This window comes from Gigantopelta aegis, chromosome 14 (genome assembly GCF_016097555.1).
Source record: "Gigantopelta aegis isolate Gae_Host chromosome 14, Gae_host_genome, whole genome shotgun sequence".
Classification (NCBI taxonomy): domain Eukaryota; kingdom Metazoa; phylum Mollusca; class Gastropoda; order Neomphalida; family Peltospiridae; genus Gigantopelta; species Gigantopelta aegis.
In genome coordinates, this window is record NC_054712.1 from 35,506,743 (window position 1) to 35,526,130 (window position 19,388).

General features: G+C 39.1%; 1 protein-coding gene across 1 annotated transcript in view; it reads left to right on the top strand.

The window, feature by feature from the left end:
- The first annotated feature begins 374 nt into the window (after positions 1-374).
- Positions 375-19,388, top strand: part of LOC121388729 (chloride channel protein C-like) — a 35,847-nt gene continuing 16,833 nt past the window's right edge. The window contains exons 1-8 of the mRNA XM_041520206.1: positions 375-433; positions 2,099-2,318; positions 4,229-4,371; positions 5,325-5,454; positions 6,404-6,484; positions 8,943-9,118; positions 16,401-16,493; positions 17,860-18,103. Of these exons, the coding sequence (XP_041376140.1) occupies positions 2,163-2,318; positions 4,229-4,371; positions 5,325-5,454; positions 6,404-6,484; positions 8,943-9,118; positions 16,401-16,493; positions 17,860-18,103 (1,023 nt within the window). The 5' untranslated portion in view covers positions 375-433; positions 2,099-2,162. The remainder of the gene's footprint in view (positions 434-2,098; positions 2,319-4,228; positions 4,372-5,324; positions 5,455-6,403; positions 6,485-8,942; positions 9,119-16,400; positions 16,494-17,859; positions 18,104-19,388) is intronic.

A 19,388-nucleotide genomic window follows, 5' to 3' on the forward strand; every position in this document is an offset into this window, starting at 1 on the left:
CTGGGCTACGGGCAATAAACTGTACACGGCACCCTAACACAATTAAAATCGCCACAGGCGAAACAAATTAAGAGCATGTACCGTGACAGGTGCTAATAAAAACATTTATTAAATCTCTTAAATGTGACCTCTCTCCTTTTTTTCTTTTTTCTTTTTTTCAGGAAGATTAAATGTGAGGTATAACACTTTGTATTCGTATACAGCCTTAGTGTGTTGATACGCTGCTTGAATATCAGTTTTATTAGTAAACGTAACATTATGAGTAATATGAATTGATTTAGTACATTGGAACCTTACGTTTTAAACAGTCCAAGGGAGATAACCAGCGCTCGGCGTTTTTGACTTTTCCTACTTCCGGGTTTTTGTCATCACATGGATGATTTGCTGAGATAACGTTGTGTCGCTAGTGGGCGTCACGAAAACCAAGTCACAGGTAAACCTTGATATGCCACAAATAATTACTTGCACACTAATGCAGGTTGCACTTTAGAATGACAATACATTTGTAGGTAAAAGGTGAGCATATTAAGTGCAGACAGGTCTACCGTAGTGAGTCGTACTCGTAGTCCTATTAATAGTATTACTATTATAAAAATCCAGATTAAAATGTAAAATCTCCAGCACTGTAACAGTTGGCAACAGTTACAGTCGATGTCGCAGTGATTAAACCTGGTGGGTGTCTCATCAGGGGAAGATGCAAGATTTTAACAGAGAGTGTAAGACCTACGAAGGGCACCAACAGTAATCAAGGAGAGTGCAATGTCACGTGCAGGAGGGGTCCAGTGATTGGTGATAGTTTCGGGGGGGGGGGGGGGGGGGGGGGGCGCGCCGAACGTGATAAGAGGTGTTTTAACAGGCTTTAATTGTATATATATTTGTGAGAAATAGGTGTGTGTGTGTGTGTTTCTTTTGGCACTCCCACTGGATCAGCGCCTGACATTTTAAAAAGGCACAGATCAGAGATCTAAAATATTCAACAGTTACTAGCATGCCTTAAAAGTTAAAATTATATATGGCAATACACGCCCATAACACCAAGCTTAGAATGAATGAAAGAATGAATGAACAAACAAACAAATGTTGAATGAACAAACAAATGTTACATGTAAACAAACACACCCGGTACGAACAAACAATTGGCTATTAAGTGTCAAACCCAAACTGACAAAAATAGAACATACACTAAAGTCTGAACTGTAAGGCAGTGACTACGGCTCCCCAACCTGTTCACTGCCTATGTTCTGGGGACAATAAATCTTTTCTTTTAAAAAAAGAAGAAAAAAGTCTGAACCAAATTGTTAACAACTACGATAAATTACTCTCCTACTTTTAATTACTGTTAGAATTCCCCCAGATTTGTCCAGATACTAATCGTGAAAAAAACCAGTGACACAGATTCCGCATAAGAGACTGTAACAATGTCATTGATATCAACTTTGACACTGAGATAGCATAGGGCAAAATACATGCAGTTTTCTGCCGTCTGCCATTTTGCTTGCTTATGGAATACACTTCAAGAGGGGTGGATTGATATGACATAAAACTGACAACATCATGACATGTGCTAAGGTATAACACACTCAACATGACGTCAAATTAATTACGTCACATACTTAGGAGGCTTCCACCCCTCTTGAAGTGTATACCACAAAAAAGCAAAATGGCTGACGATAAAAAATTGAATGTGTTTTGTCCTAGGAGATCTTAACAAAGTTGATATAGGTGATATGGTTTCAGTCTAATATGTGAATCCATGTCAGTGTAATTGTTTTTTTTCATGATTTATGTTTAGATACAAAGTGGAGAAAATCTAACGATAATTAAGGTAGGACAGTAGTTTATCGTAGTTGTTAACAGTTTGTTTCGGACTTTAGAGCAGTTTTGACTGGATGTACAGGGGCAGCGCAGATGGTACGGCCATGGCTGTACCACTTTTCAAAAAGGTATGGCATGGCAGTACCATGTTTGTGTGTGTCTGTGTGTGGGTTATATTTATTATATCTGTGAAAATGTCCTTACAAGTAATTTGAAAGGCGACTCTGGCAACCACTATTTTTTACACTGTGCCGCCCATGATGTGTATATTTTCTTAATGCAGAATGGCTATGAAACAGTAACTACTAGAACATACCAGGAGATGTTGATCTGAAACGGTAGACAAAATGGAAGACAGCACCGGTCCGAGTGAAAGCCAGGAGTTGAACAGCAGTGGGGTGCGTCAGAGGAAAGTGATCCGAAAATACGGACAAGCTCATGAACCACCGTCAGACGATCAGCTGTTCTACGTCTCTGATGACAACTATGGAATGTTCACTCAGGTATGTAGAGGATTTTTTTATGTTAAATATTAATCAGCCTCAATGGAGTAGTCATTACAGGGACATTCCTGAGTTTGCTGCATTTTTAAAGATGTTATCGACTAACAGAGACTTTTTGACGACTGTAATTACATATCAAATATATTTTTCTGCATAAAATATTAGTGGCTGTATATTAAACATGTTTCTGATCGTTATAATATTTGTACTAGGGTCTCACTACACAGATGTCATCTGCCATTGAAACCCATGTTAAACTGCCCAACTTCAAGCGAAGATTGCCCATAGAACGGGTTCTCGTTGGCACTAACAACATACACCATTGCGAACATACATTATATAAGCATTTATTTTCACTCCAAAATCGAGAACATTTCCGTCTCAGTGTTTTGCTATATGACCGCATCTGGCTGTAGTACCGGTCCGAACAGGTGGTTCATTAACCGATTCACTCCGGCTGTCACTTGCGCTATATACCCATGTCCCAAAAGGTCGATGCACAATATTACAAAATAACATGGGCAAAATACAGCCAGAAGGCTTACCATTAAACATACATATTGTTTTAATTCTTCACCATTTCCTAGAAGTGAATATGTGAACCATAACATGTGTCCCAATTAGGAACTGTAGTGGACCGTGATGAATGAACTGTCACCCGAAAGTGATCTGTGAAGTGAGACCTAGGTTAAATTTCATTTTATTTCCTAAAAAAGATTTTGTTCGTACGTACGAAATTATTTGAAGACAAAATCAAGTTTGGGCTTCTTACAAATATTAAGACGACCAGAAACACATTGAATATTCAAACATAGATATTCTAAACAAGAAAATATATTTAATATGTAAGTTTAATGGTAGAAATATTTTATTAGTCAGAAACATCTTACAATGCAGCAAACTCGGGAATGTCCCTTTAAGCAGGACTTCTAGATTATGGTAGCCCCACTCCCGTGGCTAGTGATATTCAATGATGGGCTAGTAAATAACTACTATTGCCATGCCAGACAGGGCTTCTAGATTATGGTAGTCCCACTCCCATAGCTAGTGATATTCAATGATGGGCTAGTAAATAACTACTATTGCCATGCTTGACGGCTAGTGAAAAAAAAGTCAAATGTTGCAGTTAAGTCTTATTTTGTAAATATGAATATCATGCCTGCCTCCACAACCCCCAATATCAGTGTTTTTAAGCTCTTTAGGTGGTATATCTGATTATTACTATTATTTAGTAAAATTGTATTAACTTAAAGTAAAGTAGGGCTAGTGAATTTTTAATCCTGGCTAGTAGATTTTTTAAATCACTGATCCCATGGCTAGTGGATTTTAAAAACATTCTAGAAGCCACCCAGAGCGAGTTTAACGACTCCATGCCAATAAGTAGGTGTAAGGCCACTTCACTAACTTCTCCCTCACTAGCAACTAACTACTAACCTCTGTACTGGACCCAGTCACAGTTCAGATAGCTGACGTGTGTGCCCATGACAGCGTGTTTGAACCTTAATAGGATATAAGCACGAAAATAACTACGAACGAATGAATGTTAAATATTTCTTGTAAAGTCAGCAAATTCATATTACACTCAACATATGGGTGTTGAATATAATATGAAAATGAAGACTTAACATGATGCAGTATAAATCATATTTGACAATAATATATGAAATGTTCTATTCAGACCTCTGGAAATTAAAAATTTGCATAACCTATTTTTGGCCCATAAATTATGGGTGGTTAAAAACTAAAATTCCTCTTTTCGTAAAGGGTTATGTTATAGTATACTATGTCCTAAATTTAATGCGCAATCAAAAAATATATTATTATACCTGCAGTTCTGTTTTCTAGACAGATTATTATTATTATTATTATTTGCACTGATCTCAAGCTGTTCATAATGTTTTATCTTACAGGGACGAGATTATGAACCAGTGTACATCACACACAAGTACACGGAGAAGGAAAAGGAAACTCTTGCCACATTTGAGAGCTTGGATTATCTCCCTTCCCACAGTTTTATCTACAAGCACTGGATAAAACGGCAGGTTATAACGAGGTTTGTATGTTTTGTTTCAAGAGCGGGCCTCGGTGGCACAGTGTTTTAAGACATCAAACTCAAGGCTGGTGGGTCCTGGGTCAGCATCCCGGTACCGGCTTCCCCCACCCAGAGCGCCGACACCATATAACCGTAAATAAAATGTGTTGAGTGTGCTGTTAAATAAAACATTTCCTTCCTTCCCACCCAGAGCGAGTTTAGGGCCTCTACATTTACTTCATCTCACTAACCACTAACAACTAACAACTAACCCACTTCTGCCCCAGATTGAGCCCCTGGTCTCCCAGAGGCCGAACCCTGAGGCGGACATGCTCGAAACCTACGTAGTATATGAGCATGTTAAAGGAGCATGCACGCACGCACTAACCCACTGTCCTGGACAGACAGCTCAGATAGCTGAGGTGTGTGGCCAGGAAAGCGTGCTTGAATTCAGCAAGATAATAAGTATAAATGAAATGTTTTCTTGAAGGCAGGGTCTACTTTTTATTTCAAAACTTGTAGCCCAGTAAAGTTCTCACTTGATGCACGGTCGGTCTAGGATCGATCCCCGTCCGTGGGCCCATTGGGCTATTTCTCGTTCCAACCAGTGCACTTTGACTGGTATATCAATGGCTGTGGTATGTGCTATCATGTCTGTTGGATGGTGCATATAAAAGAACCCTTGCTACAAATGGAACAATGTAGTGGGTTTCTTCTCTCTAAGACTATGTCAAAATTACCAAATGTTTGACATCCAATAGCTGATGATTAGTAAATCAGTGTGTTCTAGTGGTGTCGTTAAACAAAACAAACTTCTTCAAAACTTAGCTTAGTGGTAGAATGCTTGCCTGAGGTGCAGTAGGTCACAGGATCAATCACCCATGAAGGACTGCCCCCCCCCCCCCCCCCACACATACACACATACACTGTACTGAGATGTCATTAATCAGACATTCCTTTCCTTTCTTTTACAGACTGCAGCTTGATCGGTGGGTGATGATGGGTCTCATCGGCTTCAGCGTCGGCCTCATCGGGTTTCTTCTCCATCAGCTCATCGAGGAAATTGCCAAGTTCAAGTGGAACATGCTACAGAAGTTTCTACAGGTGAGGGGTGAATTTCTTCATTTGTTTTACAATGGTGTTGTTTTTTTGTTTTTTTTTGGGGGGGGGTTGTTGTTTGTTAGGGATGGAGCTTTATTCATTTTTTTTTTTTTTTTTTTTTTTTTTTTTTATATTATATTTATATTGTCCCAGAAGAATACGTAGTGTTAGGGTTGTTTTACAATGTTGGTTACTTGGCAGATGGGCATGCCATGCATATTAAATCTGGTGCTTATAAAACTTTTAGAGTCTAGACTCAAGACTCTAATAGAGTCTAGGGGCGGGACATAGCCCAGTGGTAAAGCGCTCGCTCGATGTGCGGTCGGTTTGGGATCGATCCTTGTCGGTGGGCCCATTGGGACTATTTCTCACTGCAGCCAGTGCACCACGACTGGCGCATCAAAGGCCGTGGTATGTACTACCCTGTCTGTGAGATGATGCATATAAAATATCCCTTGCCGCTAATTGAAAAGAGTAGCCCATGAAGTGGCGACAGCGGGTTTCCTCTCTCAATATCTGTGTGATCCGTAAGCATGTGTCTGACGCCATATAAACGTAAATAAAATGTGTTGAGTGCGTCGTTAAATAAAACATTTTCTTCCTAATAATCTGAGACTTCAATGCCATGGCAATTTCATACAAACTGTATGCATGTGATGCCATTAGAGATTTGAGTCAAGAGTATAAATTATTATTATTAGCACAGGTCCTAAGGCAGACATTTTGTATTTATGTTATCTTTGCCTTTGCTGTACTTATAGTGAATGTTTATTAAATTTCATATTAATGCAACCTGTAATATTCCATTCACTAAGTTTTACAAATTATGTAGAATTTTTTTTTAAGTATCAATCAAGGACATGTTTCTAATTTTAATCAGTTTGAACGTAATGTTGTTTTCATTGAAAATGTATTATATAGAATAACGTTTTCATGTTCTGTTATTTCTCAGGATGGTGAGTCAGCCATTGCCTGGTTGTTTGCGGTCGGTTACAGTATTATCTTCATCACATTCAGTGCTGCAGTTGTCATAGTAAGATTTTTAAGAATACTTATTTTATTACATACCTTCATAAACTTATTATAGGCCTAGTAATAAATATTGTATCTGTTGAATAAACAAATTCTTAATTCAAAATATGTTGAATATACATGTAAGATCATACATTATTTTTCTTAAGGAATTCCTTTTTTTTCAGAACACAAAATAGTATTTTTGTCCTCTTTTAGGTTGAGCTTATGTTGTAGGGCATTTATTTTATGTAGATTAAAAAAAAAAATGTTTAAAAAACAAAAAACAAAACATATTTAATTAAAAAATCCAATGCTCTCCTAGTTAAAGACATAATAAACTATTGAGACAGAATGTTTATAATTTTTTCTTGATAAAAGACTGTGTGTTCCACCCCTGCAATTGCTGACAGCATTTGGCCATGCCATGTTGATTGTTGTGGAGTCTTGGAAAACTAAATTTGAATAGAGCAAAATCAGAGTGCCATGGAGAATGAATTGCAGGGGTTATCTTTTATCAGGAGTGGGAATTCTCCTCGGATCCACGGTTTTCCTCTCGTGGAACATTGCGTTTTTTCAAAATTCACAACTGGCGAATTTGGCGAGTGCTAGATCTAGCCCTGCATTTGCAAAGGCAGCTTTAGCCAGCGCCACAATGCAGCGTGGGATATCTGAAGTAAAAATGGTGGTCCGGACCCCTCTAGATTTCCTCTTTTTTACTGTTCACCAATTCCCACCCACCCCTGATTATATATTGATTTAAAACGTATCAAAATGTTACAATTAAAAATGTTCGAGACCAACTACTATATAATAAACCTGTACGGTTTACACTCATGGCTTTAATAAAGTTTCACATGCAAAGAGCATTGTAATTAAATAAATCTGGTGACATTTTGTTAAAGCCTTGGATCGCTACACATGCCCAGATATTGCAGTTTTAAACATAGGTGTTGGAAGTGGCTCAGAGAGACAGGGGACACTACTCCTCCCCCCCCCCCCCCCCCCCCCCAGGTCTGAATATTATGCATCCCCCCAAATTGATAGATGATCTAAGATATGATTTAATATTTATCTAATCCCTCCATTTGTCTGTTAGACTCACGGATGTAGCTTGGGGGTTGGGGGAGCCATATGATCCGACCAGTTGTCTATGTTAAACTCACAGGTGTAGCTCGGGGGTGGGAGGCTATATGATCCCACCAGTTGTCTGTTAAACTCACAGGTGTAGCTCGGGGTTGAGGGGCTATATGATCCCACCAGTTGTCTATGTTAAACTCACAGGTGTAGCTCGGGGTTGAGGGGCTATATGATCCGACCAGTTGTCTGTTAAACTCACAGGTGTAGCTCGGGGTTGAGGGGCTATATGATCCCACCAGTTGTCTGTTAAACTCACAGGTGTAGCTCGGGGTTGAGGGGCTATATGATCCCACCAGTTGTCTGTTAAACTCACAGGTGTAGCTCGGGGTTGAGGGGCTATATGATCCCACCAGTTGTCTGTTAAACTCACAGGTGTAGCTCGGGGTTGAGGGGCTATATGATCCGACCAGTTGTCTATGTTAAACTCACAGGTGTAGCTCGGGGTTGAGGGGCTATATGATCCCACCAGTTGTCTGTTACCACAGGTGTAGTCTTGAGGGGCTATATGATCCCACAGGTGTCTAAACTCACAGGGTAGCTCGGGGTTGAGGGGCTATATGATCCCACCAGTTGTCTGTTAAACTCACAGGTGTAGCTCGGGGTTGAGGGGCTATATGATCCCACCAGTTGTCTGTTAAACTCACAGGTGTAGCTCGGGGTTGAGGGGCTATATGATCCCACCAGTTGTCTGTTAAACTCACAGGTGTAGCTCGGGGTTGAGGGGCTATATGATCCGACCAGTTGTCTATGTTAAACTCACAGGTGTAGCTCGGGGTTGAGGGGCTATATGATCCCACCAGTTGTCTGTTAAACTCACAGGTGTAGCTCGGGGTTGAGGGGCTATATGATCCCACCAGTTGTCTGTTAAACTCACAGGTGTAGCTCGGGGTTGAGGGGCTATATGATCCCACCAGTTGTCTATTAAACTCACAGGTGTAGCTCGGGGGTGGGAGGCTATATGATCCCACCAGTTGTCTGTTAAACTCACAGGTGTAGCTCGGGGTTGAGGGGCTATATGATCCCACCAGTTGTCTGTTAAACTCACAGGTGTAGCTCGGGGTTGAGGGGCTATATGATCCCACCAGTTGTCTGTTAAACTCACAGGTGTAGCTCGGGGGTGGGAGGCTATATGATCCCACCAGTTGTCTGTTAAACTCACAGGTGTAGCCCTGGAGTGGGTGTGGGTGGAGCATACAGTCATATCCTCTGCAATCATGCACACCACGTTTTATCACACCACTTTCAGCTCATAGCATGATCCACAGACTGGGTCTACCCCATCCCCAATATATGAAATCCTGGCTATACACCACTGTATCAGATTCTGTCATGTCTTTCAGTTCTGGCGTCCGAGTGCTGGTGGTTCAGGTATTCCCGAAGTCACTGGCTATCTGAACGGCACCCACATTCGACACATCTTCAGTCTGCAGACGATGATCGTCAAGTTCGTGTCCTGTGTCACGGCCATCGGATGTGGCATGCCGGTCGGGCCCGAGGGACCCATGATTCACTTAGGGTTTGTCTCGTCTAGCTTTGAACATCCAACTTTAACTACTGTAAATCAGGAAGTCTTAGCGAGCAAGGCCATACAAAATGCTAATATTTCATGATGTTAAATTTCATGACATGCTAACTGTTCTAAAAAAAACTTTTGTATGATTGTTGTTTGGTGGGGTTTTTTGGTGATTAACTGGGAAGGGGGGGGAGTCATCTCCCAAACCCCCCCCCCCCCCTCCTGCACATGAACCTACACTGAACAGGACTTTGACATCATGATGGTTCTCAAATAATTTAGAATCGCACGGGGTAAGGAGGATTTTGGAGGCACTTTAATTATTATTTTATTTTTGCAGTTTGTTTCTGTATGCATCCTTGGTTGAAGTAAAGTTGTATTTTGTGGTTGGTGGTTACAAATATATTTAATAAAATGTCATCAGGTTTGGGTTAGCATTGCATAAACAATGACTAAGTACTTTGTATAACTATATAATACCTATAAAACATGATTCCTTTAGGATTTGATACAAACTTTTACTATGTACATATATAACTATGTGCTACATAATAACTACATGTATCAAACAGCTTGACATTATCTAACATTAAATGTTTGAACTGTATAACTAAGTAATATTAAAACAAAGTTATAATGGATAAAAATACTTAGGAGTGGGGTGGGGGCACACCTGGTTACAACGACCGACCATCGTTACTACGACATTTACGCCATCTGACCACAAATTGTCGGGAATGAATGTACATCAATGTTATTCTGTTCATTACACCAGAATTTACACCTTCCGACACTGACAGAGCAAATTACAATGTAGGAACAAACGTACACAGTATACACAGCCATTTGCCATCCTTGATCTCGTCGCGAGCCAACAATGTCGGCTAAACCCAGCGCCCTCAATAGTTTAAGAAGTAGCAGGCTGCAACAGTGATGATAGCAGGGGGCAAAGCGGGGGGTCTGGGGGCCCTCCCCTAGAAACATTTGAAAAATCGAACCTCTGAGATGCATTCTCATGGCCTCTGTTAGCGCAAATCAGTCACCATCCATTAAATGCAGCAACTGAACAATTTTACTCGTTGAAAGTTTTGTAGGAGACTTTATTAAAGAAGAGAAAGCACTTTTTTTTTTACCATCAACGAAAAGTAAGCGGCGGCAAAAGCTGTTTCAGGCGGCGATTTGCCGCCGGAGACCGGGTACTTTTGAGGGCTCTGTAAACCTGCAGACATGTATTGCTTTTGAAAATACGCCTAAGTTAGTCATTCAATTAAAGGATTAACTTCGAACAATTAAGTCATCGCGTGAGAGCCAGAAGGACGTAAGTGCATCAAAGTTCATTTTTAAAAAGCCGAGATAATGAAGGAAAACTGTTTTTCTTGATCAGTAGTTAAGATGTCGAATTTGTTTTAATGACAGTGAAAGCCGAACATACATGTATTTACGATTTCTTTGTATATTTGCAGTATTTATAGCATATTAGGTGTTTTAGTTATTTGCTTAAATAGTTGTATTTACGACAATTATTCGTGATTAAATTAAATGCTTCATTTACGACCAACAGTATATCAAGTAAATTTAAATATTTATTGGGAAAGAACCATCACTTCTAAAACATTTCAGTTTTACAAATCACATATTTATTTTTAAAAAGGAGAAAGCTTGTAAATAGAAAATATTTAGAAGCAAACATTCAAAAAGGAATACAAGTAGAAGTACGTATTAATAAAATCACTACTTGAACAAAATATTACGTGAAAAAAGTTATTTTACTTTTGTTAATAATAATACGATAAATAAAATCACCAATTGAGCAAAATAATAATGTGAAAAAAACTCGTGAAATCCTTGTTTTCTTTGACCCACCCCTGATTTTGTGTGACCTTATCTGGTGCAGGGTTTCTGCCAGAGGGTAAAATGGGTATGGTACCATACCCAAATATTTTTGCAGAATTTATTTTTAAGTTAACTTTTTGACAAAATTAATTACTGTTATTACTGTATGATTTTCTTAATCCTAACCCAAAACTTAACCCATTTTCTTTCTGAGGGAGGGACCCCCCCCCCCCCCCCCCCCCATATCTCTGTTGACTGTTGCATTCAATTCCATAGAGCCATACCCCAAAATTTCTATCTGGCAGAAAAACTGGTGGTAGTGATCCATGTTCATTGTTTGATGATAGTGCGTCAGAATCAGACGACTTATCCATACAAAACCTCTTTTCCTAGGCAAGTATTCGTTCCTGATGAGACATCAGAAAAGCTGATGCCATGTTGTGTGCAATGTTCTTTCCGTGTTCTTTGCACCATGGGAGTCCTTTTGCAGATAGTTCCTGGTTCTGCTGCCTCAGGTTGTACTTCACTAGTTTCAAGAATACCTGATTTATCAGCTAATGCAACAGACAAACCAGAATAGTTAAGCAAACTGAAACTGGTATCCTTTAATGAAGAAACTATGTTTAGCAGCTTATTGGTTTGGGATACACCGGGTTCAAGTGAAGCTCATTCAAAGGATATAGGGTTTACGTTTCCAATGAGGGTGTTTACTGAATATCAAATCCATGTTCACCTGTTGAGTATGCAGGATTCTCTCCAGTTTATATTGAGAGAACAGTAAACCCTACGGCTTCTGCTATGCGTTGGCTGTACTCTCCAGGTTCTGTTGTGTGTTCAGTGCACACTCCTGGTTTTGTTGTGTATTTGGTGATCTCTCCGGGTTCTGTTGTGTGTCCAGTGATCTCGTCAGGTTCTGTTGTGTGTTGGGTGTACTCTCAGGGTTCTGTTGTGTATTTGGTGATCTCTCCGGGTTCTGTTGTGTGTCCAGTGATCTCTCCAGGTTCTATTGTGTGTTCATTGATCTCTCCAGGTTCCGTTGTGTGTCTGGTGAGCTCTCTAAGTTCTATTGTGTGTTCAGTGATCTCGCCATGTTCTTGTGTGTGTCCAGTGATCTCTCCAGGTTCTATCGTGTGTTCAGTGATCTCTCCAGGTTTTGATCTGTGTTCAGTGATCTCTCCAGGTTCTGTTGTGTGTTCAGTGATCTCTCCAGGTTCTGTTGTGTTTGGTGATCTCTCCAGGTTCTGTTGTGAGTCCAGTGATCTTTCCAGGTTCTATTGTGTTCGGTGATCTCTCCAAGTTCTACTGTGTTCAGAGATCTCTCCAGGTTCTACTGTGTTCAGAGATCTCTCCAGGTTCTACTGTGTTCAGAGATCTCTCCAGGTTATGTATGATGTGTGTTCAGTGATATCTCCAGCTTCTACTGTGTTCAGAGATCTCACCAGTTTGTGTATGATGTGTGTTCAGTGATCTCTTCAGGTTCTATTGTGTTCAGAGATCTCTCCAGGTTATGTATGATGTGTGTTCAGTGATATCTCCAGCTTCTACTGTGTTCAGAGATCTCGCCAGTTTGTGTATGATGTGTGTTCAGTGATCTCTTCAGGTTCTATTGTGTTCAGTGATATCTCCAGGTTCTACTGTGTTCAGAGATCTCTCCAGTTTATGTATGATGTGTGTTCAGTGATATCTCCAGACTATGTTATGTGCAGTGTTCTCTCCGTGTTTTGTTGAGTGTTAAGTTTTCAATCCTCCAGTTTCTGTTGTGTGTGCTAAATTATTTTCTGCGTCTGTTGTGAGTGATATGTCATGTTCTCTTGTATGTGCTATGTCATGATCATGGTATGTTGTATGAGTGTTCTGTCATGTTCTTCTTCAGGTTCTTTTGTGTGTACTATGTCACGTTCAGGTTCTGTTGTGTCTCTATTATGTTCAGGTCCTGTTGTGAGTGCTATGTCATGTTCAGGTTCTGTCGCAAGTGACTGGATAAAGGCCGTGGTATGTGCTGTCCTGTCTGTGGGGAAGTGCATATAAAAATAACTTGCTGCATTAGGAAAAATATAGTGGGTTTCCTCTGATGACTGAGTCATAATTACCAAATGTTTGACATCCAATAGCCGATGATTAATTAATCAATGTGCTCTAGTGGTGTTGTTAAACAAAACAAACAAATAAACTGTCGCAAGTGCTATGCCACGTTCATTTTCTATGGTGATTATTTTCTCATGTTCAGCTTTTTGCTATGTTATGTTCAGGTCTTGTCATTGATGTGCTAAGTTCTGTTGTGTATGCTATATATCATGTTCAGGTCCTGTTGTGTGAGCTATGTCATGTTCAGGTCCTGTTGTGTGAGCTGTGTTATGTTCAGGTCCTGTTGTGTGTGCTATGTCATGTTCAGCTTATGTTGTGTGTGCTATGTCATTTTCAGCTTCTATTGTGCGTGCTATGTTGTGCTAATGTTTTGGTGTGTGTGTTGTGTCATGTTCACGTTCAACATTCTGTTGCTTAGGTTAGCTTAGTAACTGGTTTAACATGTTCATAGTCCATATACGACTAGGGTTTCGAACACGCCTATCCCAAGTCCAGCCTACCATAGGATCGGGTGTCTGACTCAGGACAGGGATATTCTGTTTGTTAACTGTATAGTTAATCAAAATTCATAGATCTTGCTATCGTTTATGTTGAGGCCACATTTACTTTATTCACCGTTTAACCTTACGTCTGATTACACTGTCTTTTGTTACTGGACTTTGTCCTCGATAACTTACAATGAGGTTTGTATGTGTAATATTGTTAATCCATAATGCCTACATTAGGACAATCCTGTAGATCTCCAAAGGCAGCTGAAAGGCGGAATTTGTTCACCGTAACATATAATTAAATACATGTACATCTAAAATCAGTGTGATTATGCTTGCACTTTGGTCGTATATGCCATATACATTTGTACAACATTATTATGAATTAAAATTGTGTCTACAGATACAAATTACATGTCGGAAACTTCACTTCAATTAAAAACTTTTCAAAATAGATATTTGTTTTTCAAGAAAATTCACCAAAACATGTTTATTATTATAATTATGGTGCACATAAAATAGCAAACCATACAAACAGTAATGTTACTGCAATTCCTATTTATATATATAGACACCATTCTTGTCTGTTGCCAAATGGTTCGTTGCATGTAGTACCAAATGTTTTTCTTAAATAGACCGGGCTCTCACAACGACAAAAGTCATATTATTTTTAGGATTCAAGCACATAAAAATATTGACATAATGTATGCTCTATTGTACTTTGCATTTGTAATTTTTATCACAGACCGATAACAAAGAATACATATGTGTCGTATTTGGCACATACAACCTATGTCAGACATAATTATATAACAAACTGTATTTAAAAAGGGTGTATCTACCACACAGACCAGTCGTGTTGACATAATGGACAGCAAGCAAATTGGAGGAAAGTCGTATATGTGTCAGTTACGTCTATTTTCATGCAAGTCGTATATGTGTTTCACTTACGACCATTTAAATCCTTCTGTATAAGCGATGCAATTAGAGACAAGCTACGATTTTTTGTGACAATATGTAATCGGGGATGGCGATTCCAAATATGCGAAAAAGACGTTTTAGGTTGTATCTGCCACTTACGACCTTTTAGCTCTCATGCGACAAAGTCTGCTATTTTATGACATTATGTAAATGAAGTAGGTACCAATCGTAGATGTTTTTAACCAAGAAATGATTAGAATGACAGAGAATATGCCTTGATTAATAATAATATATTTAATAATAGTCTGTGACTGATCCCCGTCAGTGGACCCATTGTGCTATTTCTCATTCTAGCCTGTGCACCACGATTGGTATATCAAATGCCATGGTATGTGTTATCCTGTCTGTGGGATGGTGCATATAAAAGATCCCTAGCTACTGATGCAAAAATGTAGCGGATTTCCTCTCTAAGACTATATGTTAAAATTACCAAATGTTTGACATCCAATAGTCGATGATTGATGAATCAATGTGCTCTAGTGGTGTTGTTAAACAAAACAATTTTTAACGGCAATTTCGATATCATGACAATTTCGATATAACGACAAAGTGACCAAGGGACAAACGTGGTCATTGTAACGAGGTCTGACTATATAGATATAGATATAGATACAGTAGAATCTCATTGGCTCGAACACTGGTGGTGATCAAAGTCTGTTCGACCCATCGGGTAGTTCGAACCATGCATTCGGCCGTTGTCGGGTGCTTCTGTAACACAAAAACCAATCGGAACACCTCGCATATTTCCGTAAAAATGGCTTGGGCGAGATGGTCCGATGGACTCATGAGTGTAACTATTATTTATCACCGTTAAATAAACAAATAACAAGTACACTGGTAGTTTGTATTTATAAATATTTATTAATTTAAAAAATCGTTCTTTATTATGCTGTTGTAGAATCTTTTGCGACATATTGACAACGTTGAGAAAAAATGAAAGTGCATGAAGCACAGGCGGAGGCCATTTATCTGTTATTGTTGCAATCACTACATTACATTGATCTCTCATGTATTTCAAGTTAAAAACAAAATATGCCGACGCTCATGTGCAGAGTAGAGATTAAACTCATTAAAGTAAATCGGCGAGGCCTGCCTATGCTCACCAATTGATTGGTGTTACAGGCAAGGTTCATTCAGTTAACGATTATCATAGTACAATTGTCTGTACTAGAAAGATAATTACCGATAGGTGCTAAGTAAACAACATGATAAGCCGGCATATGATCTAGGATTAATTCGTTCCACTTCCGAATTTATAATAACTTACTTTGTGACTGACGTGAAAGGGTTGATGAAAAATTTGTACATAAATAATTTTTTGTATTTCTTCGGATAGACGTAGTCATTCGAGCTAAATATGTTTAATTTTACAGTTCGGACCAATAAACTGGTTCGAGAGAAAGCTTTTGTTCGACCCCAGGGTTATTCGATCAATCAGCACCAAAATAAAAGGGTTTAATAGAGAGAGAAAATCGGGACCTTGTTCTTGGTTTGAGAATACCGGAAGATTCGACCGTTACCGGCATTCGAGCAAATGAGATTCTACTGTATATAGATATATATAGATATATATATATATATATATATATATATATATATATATATATATATATATATATATATATATATATATAAAAACCATCGCTGCTGCTACAAAGTGAGGGGGTCACATGCCCGCTTTGCCCCACTCCCCCCTCTTCCTACACCAGTGTCAATATTGCAAACTCAAAGCACTAAAATAATTAACCTGAATTTTTAATTTGTTGTAATGACAGAAAAAACAAATTGTTAATTACAATAAATGAAATAAACAGTAATAACAATAAAAGCATGATTTGAATACAGCATGTATATTTAGAGTGTTTTGTTTTTGATTTTTTTTCTCTCTGTTATTTCAGAGCTCTGGCAGGTGCAGGCGTCAGTCAGGCCGGATCTGAAAGCCTCCGATTCCGACTTCCAATATTTCAGAGATTCAGAAATTCAGAAGACAGGTACCGCTGAGATAGAATAATCTCTTTTAAAAATATTGTTCAGTCACCTACTACTCAGGGGTGGGAATTATCCTCGGATCTACGGTTTTCCTCTCATGGAACAGTGCGTTTCTTAGCATTTTAATCGTACTTGGTCCACGGTCCCCTCTAGATTTCCTCTTTTTTTTACAGTTCACCACCCTGGACCCCTCTAGATTTCCTCTTTTTTACAGTTCACCACCCCGGACCTCTCTAGATTTCCTCTTTTATACAGTTCACCAATTCCCAACCCCTGACTACTACCATGCATAGTATTTAATCAGTATTACTTCCCTACCCATTAATTGGAGGGAACTGTTGGTTTTGTCTCTGTCTGTTTGTCTGTCTGTCAGTCTCCATCTGTCCCATATATAGTGTTTTGGACATTTTAAAAATGTCTCAAGATATTAAGCTGATATTTTTTGTATATAGCTTTATCATGTAAAGTTACAGATCAAGTTTGATTTTCATGGAGATTTACACATTTGTGACAGAGTTATGTCCCTTGAACCTATGCAATATTAAAATATATTGAGCCTCATTGGCTGACAGTATATGTATTTCTATAGTAGTTCTTTCAGAATTCTTTTTTAAACTGGTTATACTAGGCAATTTTCACAAGATAGTGAGCTCCGTGGTCTATTGGATAAGCTGCTGGATAATCAAGCTGACGACAGTGGTTCAAATCCCGTCATGGCTGGCTCACACTTTCATTCATCTTTGTCATCTATCACCCTCTGCCTAACATTCTCATTATTTTAATATGAAAAACCTTCCAATTTCTCCCATGATTTCAATCTGTTTCGACCCTTTCTGTCAGTTTCCTCCAACTCTGTCTTCTGAGCTGTCCACACCATCGCCTACCTGTCTCAACTTCCTCCACAGGTGCAGTTTCTGTGTATTTCCCTGCACCCACCTGGCATCCTCGTCCTCTGCTGCTAATAAAGCTGGTCTGACCCATGTCACTAACTAACGACTGTCCCTTATTAACAATTCCAGAAGAACTACTGAACACTCCCTGAAGTGGTCAGGATAAGCTCACAGCTAAAAGCTGACGGGGAATGGCAGGTGTGTGGCACAGATAGCCACAAGAGACAAGCACCTGTCGTGGTTGGAGAGATAAGGACTGGGATGTGGAGGTGGACAGCGAAAGAAGTTGAAAGATAGGAGGAGTTGCCAGATCGGGAAGAAATGAGACGGAATTCAAAGGAAAGAAAGGATTGAAAGGGGCAGTGGGAAATAAAAAATATAGGCCTATATAAAAAATAATAACTAAATTCACAAGAGTATTACAAACAATAATTATATAATTTAATTTAACAAGTGACTGTGATATTTGTTTCTGCAGGAGAAACTTCATCTCTGCCGGTGCTGCAGCTGGAGTCTCCTCCGCATTCGGGGCTCCTGTAGGAGGCCTGCTGTTCGCGATGGAGGAGGTGTCGTCGTTCTGGACAACGACCTTGTCCTGGCAGATCTTCTTCTGCTGCATGATTTCCACCTTCACCACCGACCTCTTCAACTCTGCGTTCGAGGGATTCACATACACCGGGCAGTTCGGAGCGTTCAAAACAGAGAGATATATCTTATTTAACGTTAGTCTAGTAGATATATACATGTGTATATATATATATACTCAGGAAAAAAACGTTCCTGTGCACCAAATAAAAAAATCTCAAACGAACTTCAAAGTTTGTAAAGGGGCGAGACGTAGCCTAATGGTAAAGCATTCGCTTGATGCGTGGTCGGTTTGGGATCGATCCCCTTCAGTGGGCCCATTGGGCTATTTCTCGCTCTAACCAGTGCACCACGACTGGTACCTCAAAGGCTGTGGTATGTTCTATCCTGTCTATGGGATGGTGCATATAAAAGGTCCCTTGCTGCTAATCGAAAAGAGTAGCCCATGAAGTGGCGACAGCGGGTTTCCTCCCTCAATATCTGTTTGGTATTTAACCATATGTCCGACGTCATATAACCGTAAATAAAATGTGTTGAATGCGTCGTTAAATAAACCATTTCCTTACTTCAAAGTTTGTAAATGACTGAAATCATAATGTTTACAAATGCCAATAATAATTTTTTGAAAAGTTTGATTTTTCCTTCATTATCATCAAACATTCTATGTTGTGCAGTGTATGCACAGGAAAAAAATTCCGTTAGTATATATTTTTCTTTTTTTTTTTTTTCTTGCTCTTGAATATATGTAGTTTCATTCCTGTAGGACTATGTTTTAATTTTAATTTCACTTTGGCATATAGGTATTACTTTACTGATGGCAAAGGTAGCAGTGATGGCATATCATGTTTGATCAATGAATTTTGGGATATAGTTGCATCTGTATTTTCATTTCATTGTTTGTTAAAATAAATTAAAATTTTGTTTTTTAAATAATTCAAACTAAATGTTATTAATTTTTTATCTTTAAGTTTTCATTTAATAGCTCTTCTAGATTTATTAATTATTGGCTATTGGATATCAAACATTTACAGTTCTGACATAGCCATCTGAGAAAATCTGCTTCATTTTTCCAATAGCAGCAAGGGATTTTTTATATGCACTTTGCAACACAAACAGCACAGCACACACCATGACCTTTGATATACCCTTTGTAGGAAGAAGTAACCTCTATGGTGGCTGTGGGTCTCCTCTTTCCTTCTCTAGACTGAATGTAAGAAATAATAATAAATTAGACACCTGGGACCATATTATTGAAGCTATCTTAGCACTATGGAACTGTAAAACATTTGTAGGCTCTGATGTCACAACAGCACATGATGGTTTTATGATTTTGTAAAACTAAGATAGCTTCCAAAATACGGGACCAGGCATCCATAGTTTAACATGGGACAGGACGTAGCCCAGTGGTACAGCGCTCACTCG